An 11,870-nucleotide genomic window follows, 5' to 3' on the forward strand; every position below is an offset into this window, starting at 1 on the left:
CTGGTGGGTTTGAACTGCCAGCCTTCTGGTTAGCAGTCAAGTGCCTTAGGCACTACACTACCAGAGCTCCTGAAGGCATTGGGTATTTTCATCAATTTGGAACATGGGCTGGATTAAAATCAGCAGAATGAAGGAAGAAAGAAACTGGTATAAACCCAGACACAGAAGCTGGAAAGCTCAATTATATTCAGAGATCCAGAACCTAAAGTACTTAGAAGAATATAAAATCTTATTTTTTCATTTTGTATTAGTAACCAAACCAAATCCATTGCTATTGAGTTTATTCCAACTCATAGCAACTCTATAGGACAGAGTAAAACTGCTCCATAGTGTTCCAAGGTTGTAAATCTTTACAGGAAGCAGACTGCCACAACTTTCTCCTGTGAAGTGGCTGGGTAGGCTTGAACCCCTGACCTTTCTGTTAGCAGCCAAATGCTTAACTACCATACTACCAAGGATCTTATGTATTAATAAACAGACTTATTTTTATTTAAAAATCATGTTCACTTTACATGTGTTCTGAATGTATATTCTGGCAGAAAATGTAATTCCTTCTAGAAGCAGTTAATGCCAGATTTCTTAATTTACCACCTTGAAATTCTCTCTCATCTGGTCCATAGCTTTCTAAATGACCCAATGATCCTTCAGCTTGCATTGTCTAACTCCATTTACCAGAAGAAGTTCTTGAAAGTTCTTGCATAATTAACTATAACTTCTATAGTAATTTGTATCTCCAATAGAACATTTAGTATATTAATTTAAGATCTACTAACTTTTGAGCTCTGAGATTCCCACTGCTATTGAATTGATTCTGACTCATAATGACCACATAGGACAGAGCAGAACTGCCCCATAGAGTGACTGGTAGGTTCGAACCACTGACCTTTTGGTTAGCAGCTGAATACTTTAACTGCCATGCCACCAGAGCTCCTTAAACTCTGAGATTATACATCCCTAATTTTAGTCCATGGTATCATAACTATATTCTTTATGAAGAAAAATCCATTAAAGAGATTTCTAGAACTTTGTGAAAACTTTAGGTCTTCTAATTAATATAAACTTTCCTTGGCTTTTTATCTTTGACTTTTTTAGTTCTTTGTGGAGCAGATCTTGAGCTTTGTTTAACCCAGAATGTAATTGAACAAGTGGTAATAGATGGTGTGCATCTGTATAAGGTAATACAAAAACAAACAAACTCATTGCTGTTGAATTGGTTCCGACTCATAGCGATCCCTCCTTGTATCTCTACGGAAATAAATTGCCCAGGCTGCCTTCCAAGGAGTGACTGGTGGGTTTGAACTGCCAGCCTTCTGATTATAGTCAAGTGCCTTAGGCACTACACCACCAGAGGTCCTTTATAAGGTAATACATATCATGAAATATACAACATTTAAAAAATTTGTTTTTGAATCACAGTAGTATAGTGTAATGAAAAATTCTGATTCAAAAATAGCAATTTCACTAAATTAATGAGAAGTATAAGCAAACAAGTTCTTATTTCAACTTTTAATTGATTTTAGACATAACGATAAAACAACTTTCTTTATCACATTGATAATTAAACATCTACAGGAAGTTTTATATGTTTAAAATAAATAAAGAAATGTCTTAAATTGACTCTTTCTACACATCTCTTTTTTTTTTTTTTTTTTTTTGGTATTACCGCCTTTTTTCTTGACCTCCTTGCCTGAAAACTCTGGAATTATCTTAGATATATTTCTTTCTTCCTTTTTAATTGCTCTCATAACCCCTTTTCCCATCATATATAATTAGTAGCTTTCTTTGTTTAGTCTTACCTACTTTTTTTCTCTCTGTCTCTAGGAATTGCCCTTGTATTAGGCATTGTCAGTGGCTAATGAGTTGGATGCTATATGCAGTATAACTAACATTTAGAAATTTCTGGATCAAGATCATAGAAATTGTTTGTGTAACTTTTTTTTTTTGAGCAGGAAGAAATAAGCTAGGGAAGGCATCTTTGTTTTGACAGTCCCAATCTCATCTGCTTGATTTTTAAGGCTCAGAAAAATGTCATTGTGGTATTGTTGTTGGGTGCTGTCAAGTTAATTCTGACCTCATGTGACAGGGTAGAACTGCCCCCATAGGGTTTTCTAAGCTGTAATCTTTACAGAAGCAGAGAGCCAGGTCTTTCTCCTGTAGAGCCCCTGGATGTGTTGGAACCATGAACCTTAGCAGCTGAGCTCTTAATCATTGTGCCATTGGCGCTCCTTGAAAAATGTCATGAAAGTACCTTTTCCCCCCCTAGAATGTTCAATAAAATGTTTCAGATAAAAACTTGGTTAGGATAATTGACAAAACCAACTCAAACTGTCTTAAATAATAAAGGGAAATTTTGGCCAATGTAGCTAAAATATCCAAGGATATGTCAGATTTCAGATGAGACTAGAGCCAGCTGCTCAGGAACTGTCACCGCGTACCCGGAGTCCTAGAGTCCCTCCCTCTTTCACTGCCTTACGTAATTTTGGCTTCATCCTTCTGGTGGCCCAGAAGCCCCAGGTCTTCTCCTTCTGGTAGCAAAATGGCTGATCAGTCATACTCCCAAATCTTACATACTCACGCCATATCATTCTAAAGTAAGAGAGAGTTCTACTTAATTAGCTGTCATGGAATTCTCTTTGAATAAGAGGATGAGAATTGTTAATTGACTTAAGCTCATCGGATCCATCACTGGAGCAAGATATAAGTGCAGCCCCACATAAACCACATAGCTGTGAACAGATGTTTAATAAGACGTTTAGCTATGACTGTAAACTTTGCATCAAAAGATACATGTTTGTGATCCAGTAAATCTGGGATGAAGTTTGTGTATGTTTATGTTTAAAAAAAGTGTTTTAGGTGGTTCTTTTATGTACTTGTGGTTGATAGTATATTATTGACCTTATATATTGAAATTAAAATCAGTTCTCATATTATGCTGCCTCCAGAGGGCACTGTTTCTTTAGAAAGCAAAGGAAAATTGATTACTTTGTGTATAAGTTGAATCTTTTAAAATTTAATTTACAGGTGAATTGATATGTTCCTGACTTTCTGGTAAGGTTACAAGGATTAAGGTATTGGGAGTTCAACTCCAGAAGAAGTCAAAAACTATTTTTCTTAGCAGTTTCTAAATCACGATTAGAAATGTCTTACCAAATAATTTGTTGTACCCTTGTGTGTAAGTAAAGAGCTCTGGTGTGGTTCCAATCTATAGCGGCTCTGCTTCTGTAAAGATTTATAACCTTAGCAAACCAGTGGGAGTTGCTATGAGTCAGAATCAACTCAATGGCAGTGAGTGAGTTGTGTAAGTAAGGAGCATTGGTGGTGTAGTGGCTGAAGCATTCAGCTGCTAACCAACAGGTTGGTGGTTCAAACCCACCAGCTACTCTGCAGGGGAAAGGTGAGGCAGTCTGCTTCTATAAAGATTTACATCCTTGAAAACCCTACGGGGCAGTTCTACTCTGTCCTGTAGGGTCACTATGAATCTGACTTGATTTGATGGCAATGGGTGAGTCTAAAATTCCCAAAGTACTTATAGTCCATGTCAACTATATTGATTATAACAAGGGCTATCACTGCTGATGTCAGATGGATCTTGGCTGAAAACAGTGAATACCAGAAAGATGTTTGTTTACGTGTGTTTTATCAACTCTGCAGAGGCATTCAACTTTGCTGAACATAACAAATTATGGATAACATTGCAAAGAATGGGAATTCCAGAATACTTATCGTGCTCATGAGAAACCTGTATATACACCAAGAGGCTGTCATTCAAACAGAAAAAGGGGATACTGCATGGTTTAAAATCAAGAAGGGTGTGCATCAGGGTTATATCCTTTTTCCATACTTACTCAATCTGTATGTGAGCAAATAATCTGAGAAGCTGGACTATTATGAAGAAGAACATGGCAACAGAATTGGAGGAAGACTTAATAACGCCTGCAACATGCAGATGGCACAGCCTTGTTTGCTGAAAGTGAAGATGGCTTGAAGCACTTCCAAAGATCAAAGACTACAGCCTTCAGTATAGATTACACCTAAACATAAAGCAAACAAAAATCCTCACAACTGGCCAATCAGCAACACATTGTGGTAAATGGAGAAAAGATTAAAGTTGTCAAAGACTTCATTTTACTTGGATCTGAAATCAATACCCATGGAAGCAGCAATCAGGAAATCAGATGTCATATTGCACTGGGCAAAACTACTGCAAAAGACCTCTTTAAAGTGGTAACGAGCAAAGATGATGTCACTTTGAAGATGAAGGTGTGCCTAACCAGAGCCATGGTATTTTCAATAGCCTCATATGCATGCGAAAGCCAGGCAGTGAATAAGGAAGACTGAAGAAGAGTTAATGCCTTTGAATTGTGGTGTTGGCGAAGAATATGGAAAATACCAGAATTCTGGAAATGCCAGAAGAACAAACAAATCTGTTCTGGCAGAAGTACACCTGGAGTGCTCCTTAGAAGCAAGAATGACCAGACTTCATCTCACCTGCTTTGGTCATGTTGTCAGAAGGGGCCAGTCAGTCCCTGGAGAAGGATGTCATGCTGGATAAAGTAGAAAATCAAACCCATTGCCCTAGAGTAGATTCTGCTTCATAGCAACCCTCATTGGGTTTTCAAGGCTATAAATCTTTACATAAATAGATTGCCTCATTTTTCTCTCATGGAGCAGCTGGTGGATTTGAACTGCCAGCCTTCTGGTCAACAGCTGAATGCCTTACCCACTATGCCACCAGAGCTCCTTCTGTAAGGTAGAGAGTCAGTGAAAAAGGGGAAGACTCTCAATAGATAGATTGCCACAGTGACTGCAAAAATGGGCTCAAGTGTAGCATGGATTGTGAGGCTGGCACTGGACTGGGCAGTGTTTCATTCTGTTGTACATGGGGTTGCTATGAGTTGGACCCAACTCGATGGCACCTAACAACAACATGGTATGTTTAATATTCTTCACCAGCACAATTGTTCAAATGCATCAATTCTTCTTCGATCTTCCTGATACATTGTCCAGCTTTCCATGTGTGAGAGATGATTGAAAATCCGTGGCTTGGATCAGGTGAACCTTAATCTTCAAAGTGACATCTTTGCTGTTTGACACTTTAAAGAGATCTTTTGCAGCAGATTTGCCCAGTGCAATACATCATTTGATTTTTGGACTGCTGCTTCCTGGGCACTGATTGGGGGTCCAAATCTTTGATAATTTCAATCTTTTCTCCATTTACCATGATGTTGCTGATTGGTCCAGTTGTGAGGAATTTTGTTTTCTTTATATTGAGATGTAACCTATATTGAAGACTATATAGTCTTTGATCTTCATCAGTAAGTCTTCTTTATGTTCAGCCAGCAAGGTTGTGTCATGTGCAGGTTGTCACATTGCAGGTTGTTAATGAGCGTCCCCAATCCTGATTTTGCATTCTTCTTATATAGTCCAGCATCTCAGATGATTTTCTTATCATATAGATTGAATAACTATGATGAAAGGGTAACAATGACCCTGACACACATCTTTCCTGATTTTACACCACTCTGTATTTCCTTATTCTGTTCAAATGACTGCCTCTTGGTCTCTGTACAGGTTCTGCATAAGCACAATTAAATGTTCTGGAATTCCCATTCTTTGCAATTTGTTATGATCCATACAGTGAAATGCCTTTGTATAATCAATAAAACACAGGTAAACATCTTTCTGGTATTCTTTGGTTTCAACCAAGATCCATCTCACATCAGCAGTGATACATCCTTTGTTCCACATCCTCTTCTGAATCCAGCTTTAATATCTGGCAGTAACCTGTCGATATACCACTACAGCTATTTTTGAATTACCTTCAACACAACTTTGTGTGTGATATAAATGATACTGTTTGATAAGTTCCACATTATGTTTGATCATCTTTCTTTAAAATGGTCAAAAACATGGATCTCTTCCAGTTGGCTGACCAGGAGCTGTCTTCCAAATTCCTTGGCATAAATGAGTGATAGCTTCCCTCGTTTCATCTGTTTGTCGTAACATCTCAATTGGTATTCTGTCAATTCCTGAAGTCTTGTTTTTCACTAATGCCTTCATTGCAGGTGGAAAGTCTTATTTCAGTATCATTGGTTCTAGATCATATGCTACCTCCTGAAATGGTTAAATGTTGACCAATTCTTTTTGATAAAGTGACTCTGTGTATTCGTTCCGTCATCCCTTTGTGCTTCCTGCATTGTTCAGTATCTTGCCCATAGCATCCTCCAGTGTTGCAACGTGAGGCTTGAATTTTTTCTTCAGTTCTTTAGTTTGAGATGCTGAGTTTGTTCTTCCTTTGTGCTTTCCTAATTGTAGATCTTTGCACATTTTATTGCAGTACTTTGTCTTGTTGAGCTGCCCTTTGAAGTCTTCCGTTCAGCTCTTTCACTTCATCATTTCTTCCATTGGCTTTAGCTCCTCTACATTGAAGAACAACTTTCAGAGTCTCTCCTCACATCCATTTGGTCCTATCTTTCTTTTGTATGTTTTCAGTGATACTTTGTTTCATTCATGTTTGATATCCTTGATATCATCTCCTACCTCATCTGGTTTTCAATCATTAGTATGCAGTGTGACAAATCTGTTCTTTAGATGGACTGTAAATTCAGGTGAGATATATTCAGAGTTGTACTTGGCTTTTGTGGACTTAATAACTTGAACTTGCATCTGAGCAATGGATGGTCAGTTCCACAGTCAGCCCCTGGCCTTGTTCTGACTGATAATATCGAGCTTCTTCATCATCTCTTTCCACAGATGTAGTCTGTTTGATTTCTGTGTATTCCATCTTACGAGGTCCACAGTGTATAGTCACCATATCTGTTGTTGAAAAAAGGTATTTGCAATTAATAAGTTGCTGGTCTTGCAAAATTCTATCATGCAATCTCTAGCATTCTGTCATCATAGCCATGTTTTCCAACTACTGATGCTTCCTCTTTGTTTCCAACTTTCACATTCCAGTCTCCACTAATTATAATGCAGAAGGTGGTAAAAAATCTTCAATTTCTTCATATTTGGCATTAGTGTTTGGTGAGTAGATGTGAATAATAATTGTATCAGCTGATATTCCTTGTAAGCATGTGGATATTATCTGATCACTGACAGCATTATACTTCAGGATAGATCTTAAAATGTTTTTTTGACAGTGAATGTGCTGTTGTTCCTTTTCAATTTATTATTCCTGGCATAGTAGATAATCGTCCAATTCAAAATGGCCTATACCAGTCCATTTCAGCTCACTTATGCCTAGGATAAGGAATGCTGGTAACACAGTGCCTAAGGCATTTGACTGCTAACCAGAGATTGGCAGTTCAAATCCACCAGCCACTCTGTGGAAGAAAGATGGGGCAGTCTGCTTCTGTAAAGATTTACCACCTGGGAAACCCAATGGGGGTGACTATGAGTTGGAATTGACTCAGTGAAAGTGAGTTTGGTTTTTTTTTTTTTTTTTATGCCTAGGATATTGGTCTTTATGCATTCCATTTTATTTTTGATAACTTCCAATTTTCCTAGATTCATACTTTGTACATTCCACATTCTAATGGTTAATGGATGTTTGCTGCTGTTTCTTCTCTTTGAGTAGTGCCACATCAGGAAGTAAAGGTCTTTAAGGTTTTACACCATGATATAAATTGTATATCAGATTAAATTGTATTCAAATATAATATATAACTAAAAATGACAGTGGTACCTAGGTCTCATCTTAGTCAAGTTCAAAGTCTAAGTGGATATTAGTTTTGCTAGAAAAACCACATTGCCGCCTTCAATCAAATTAAGTCTAGCTCTCAAGCTACACTAGCCAGGGTTTGAAGTCATCCACCTTCCTTTAAGTGGCACAAAGAATCCCAGGGCTACTTGGATTATAGTGTTGTTCAAGTCTGATTTCTTCTGCCTGCTCATATCTGTTGCTAAATCCCTCCAGTGAATTTTTTTATTTTAATTATTGTACTTTTCAATTCCAAAATTTCTATTTGGTTCTTCTTTTTTATTATTTTTTTTAATCATTTCTGTCTCTTTATATACTCCATTTGATGAGATGTCAGTCCCATATTTTCCTTTAGCTACTTAGACATGGTTGTCTTTAATTCTTTGAACATATTTTAAGTTGTTGATTTAAAATTTTTGTCTTTTAAGTCCGACCTCTGAGCTTCTTCAGGGACAGTTTCTCTTAATTGATTTTTTTTTCCCTCTGTATGGGTCATACTTTCTTCTTTGTGTGCTTTGTATTTTTTTTTTTTCTTTTTATCAAAAAACTGGATGTTTTAAATAATATAATATGATATTTCTGGAAATCAGATTCCCTCCCCTCCCTGGAGTTTGTTGCTTTTCCTGTTTGTTTTGAGACTTTTCTGAACTGATTGTATAAAGTCTGTATTTTTTATTAGGTTAGTGTTCAGCTAGTGACTAGATATAGATTTCTTTATATCTGGAGCTCTGGTAGCATGGTGGCTAAGGCACTTGACTGCTAACCAGAAGGCTGGCGGTTCAAACCCACCAGCCACTCCTCGGAAGGAAGATGGGGCAATCTACTTCCGTAGTGATACTGCCTCGGAAACCCAAGGAGGGGTCACTATGAGTCGGGTCCGACTCGACGGCACATAACATAACAATATATCTATATATACCCCAGTCTTTGTCAAGGTGCTCTGTGTATGTGTTGGGACATGCCTTTAACACTCAGCCAGACAATTGACAACTCTGCCTTTGCCTTCACTTCTAGCCTGCACAGAGACTTAAGGTCAGCCAGAGATGAGAGCTTAGGGCCATCACAGATCTTTCTTGAAAAGATGCATAGCCCTAGGAATGTGTGAATGTGTATGACCTTCTAGGTTCCCAGGAATATGTTTGAAGTTTTTAAAGTCCCTATGGACACCTCAGAGTCCTTGGATAAACCACAGTTTGCTCTTGGCTACTATCCTAAAGGTTGTCATTTGAAACCCAGCCAGTGATGCCATAGGAAAAAGTCTTGTCAGTCTGCTTCCATAAAGATTACAGCCAAGACAACCCTATGGAGCAGTTCTACTCCGTAATATATAGGGTTGCTGTGACTCGGAAGCTACTGGACAGCAGTGAGTTTGGTTTTATGGACATGTCATTCCCCAACTTTTCCTCTTAAGCTTTTCGGTTAGCCTGTTGTTTGTACCAAGCTTTATATGCTGCCACAGGCAGCTGTGAAGTTAAAGAACCCTATCTGCTTCCTTTGATGGCAGTCAGGTTGCTAGTTTTTGAATGTTGACTTTTCAAGGGTACCACCGAACTGAAGAGGTAAGGTAAAGATGAAAACGGATGGGCACATTAAAAGGCCACAAAGCTCATTTTTCTTACTGAGATTCAGCTGTTTTTTAATAAGTTGTTTTGAATAAGTGTTATTTAGAACATTTTATTGCTGCAGTTTTTAATTAATTTCTAAAGTTCTAAAAAATTGATTTTGACAATTTTTGCCAGTTTTCTTGTTGCTTTCATGGAGGAGAGAATGCTTAGAGATCTTTACTCAGCCATTTTTGCTTACATTACTCCCATCATTTCTTCTGTCCTCCTCAGAGAAGTTAACCATTAATTTTTTGCCTCTTTAACTCAAAGCACCAGCAACCATTCCATTCCTCTTGTGATAGTCCAATTTAATCCCCCTCTCAGTGAGTCGGAGAATATGGGGAGGAGGGTCTTCTGCATTCTCGACAGCTTTTATTTTTCTGCTTCTGTTTCTTCTAAGGGTCTTCTTAAAAACCAAAAATTCAAACTTACTGCTGTCAAGTTGGATCCGACTCATAGCCACCTTCCTTGGGTTTCTCAGACGGTATCACTACGGAAGTAGATTGCCCAACCTTCCTTCCAAGGAGTGGCTGGTGGGTTTGAACCTCCAGCCATCTGGTTAACAGTCAAATATCTTAGTCACGACACCACCAGAGCTCCCAAGGGTCCTCTTAGGGTGATGAGAACAAATCAGGGATTAATATCTCACAAATTATCTTACCATATAAACACAAAAAAGCTATGACTGCTAACTGAAAGGTTGGTGGCTTGAAGCTACTCAGCACCTCCACAGGAGAAAGACCTGACAGTCTGTTTCCGTGAGATTATAACCAAGAAAAGCCTCTGGGACAGCTCTGCTCTGTCATACGGGGTCACTGTGAGTAGAAGTAGAGTCAGTGGTACCACACAACAGCAGAGTTAGAAAAGACGGGGGAAAGGTGGGCTGGCTGGTCAGATAGAGAACTGCCAACAAAACTGCCAAAGCATTAAAAAAAAAAAAAGTTTTCCTGCTCTTTTAAAATATTAAAGAAAAATTTAGAATTTAAGAAAATGTATTATCTGCTTCTGTAATTGTTTCTTATTTTCTGCTGTTATTTTGTCCCATTAGGATGCCCGACATGCAGCAGAAGGAGAAATATATACAAAACTTAATCAAAAAATTGATGAATTTGTTCAGCTTGCTGATTATGACTGGACAATGTCTGAGCCAGATGGAAGAGCTAGTGGTTATTTAATAGACCTTATTAATTTTTTGAGAAGCATCTTTCAAGTATTCACTCATTTACCTGTAAGTATAAAGAAATTTCAAAATACTATTTTATTCTTTTGCTTACCTGAAGTATGTTTTAGAGTTCAATTTTAGTTTGAGGTTTACTTGCTTAGAACAACTTCCTACTTTATATATTTCCTTTTCCATTATTAGAAATCAACTTGTAAAAAATCATAACTTAGTCAATTATTTTAGAAGATTTATTTTACTTTTTAACTGAAATAACAACTCTCTTCCCACAAAAACAACCCAAAACAAAACCCTGAAATTGACAATGTAGACTTAAATACATATAAACTCTACTGGGAATATTCAAGGGTGTTCCCAGTTAGAAAAGGCCAATAAATGGATGTTTTTAGGAAAGAGGAGTATTATTCTATCCTGGTATACAGTCATAGTGAATCTATATCTTGAACAGTCTGTTAATGATACATTTAAAGGAAAAAAGATATCAAGGACATTTGGGTATGGATAGGCTAAAACTTTGTGTTCTTCCAATAAGGAATGCAGAGACCAAAGAGACTACAGTCGGATGAATATGCTTTTATTAGGCATATTCAGAAATAATAGAACTACTATAGAGTAGTTTTTGTACAAATAAAATAGAAATTATGCTGACTTTTTTACTTCAAGATGAGATACTGCCAAACATAGAAATAAACAGTGTTTCCTCTAGAACCGATCCAATTGCCTCCAAAACCCGTTTGAAGTGAAAGAAAAATTGTTCTCTTCGCTCTTTATTCTGCCCCATCAGGAGTGGCTCCCAAAGTGCTGATTAGAATAGTTGATAGGAGGTGCTGCTGAAAATGAGTGGAAGACTTTCTTAAAGGGGTTTTAATAGTGGATCTGTGCCAAAGAATTTTCAACAGCTTAGCCAGGAGTGAGTGGTATTGCATTACTAACTGCAGTTCTTGAATTGAAAAGTGTGAACCTGTGTATTTAATTTTTATTTCAACTAATTTCTAAAGAATTGCTTCTTACATAGTTAGTACACAGTAAGTAATTATTTAATCAATTTGAATTCACCCTCTCAGTATAAATCTCCATGCTTCCAGCCAGAAGCAGGGCTCAAGAGTACACCACATGCATGCATGTACATGCATGCAGACACATACACACATACTGTGTTTTTATGTTACAGTATCTGCTTCACAGATTGGTGCAAGATGATGAGTAGGAATTTTGTGCACAAACAGAGTAGCATTAGGAGAGATTGTTATGCTACAGATATTTCAGGTAAATGCCTTACCTTGGGAGGCTGACATCCTGGAGGAAAATCCTGCTTTCTCATAGGACACACTCTTGTGACACTGAGACAGACTACTGGTCTAATCAGAGCTCCCAACAATTAAGT

At 37.6% G+C, this 11,870-nt stretch overlaps 1 protein-coding gene across 1 annotated transcript in view; it reads left to right on the forward strand.

Moving 5' to 3' along the window:
* Positions 1-11,870, forward strand: part of EXOC6 (exocyst complex component 6) — a 258,977-nt gene that overhangs the window by 136,419 nt on the left and 110,688 nt on the right. Inside the window, exon 18 of the mRNA XM_042782364.1 lies at positions 10,355-10,534. Coding sequence (XP_042638298.1) covers positions 10,355-10,534 — 180 coding nt within the window. The remainder of the gene's footprint in view (positions 1-10,354; positions 10,535-11,870) is intronic.

This window comes from Orycteropus afer, unplaced genomic scaffold (assembly GCF_000298275.1).
Source record: "Orycteropus afer afer isolate SDZICR_OR568_19922 unplaced genomic scaffold, OryAfe1.0 scaffold00293, whole genome shotgun sequence".
Classification (NCBI taxonomy): domain Eukaryota; kingdom Metazoa; phylum Chordata; class Mammalia; order Tubulidentata; family Orycteropodidae; genus Orycteropus; species Orycteropus afer.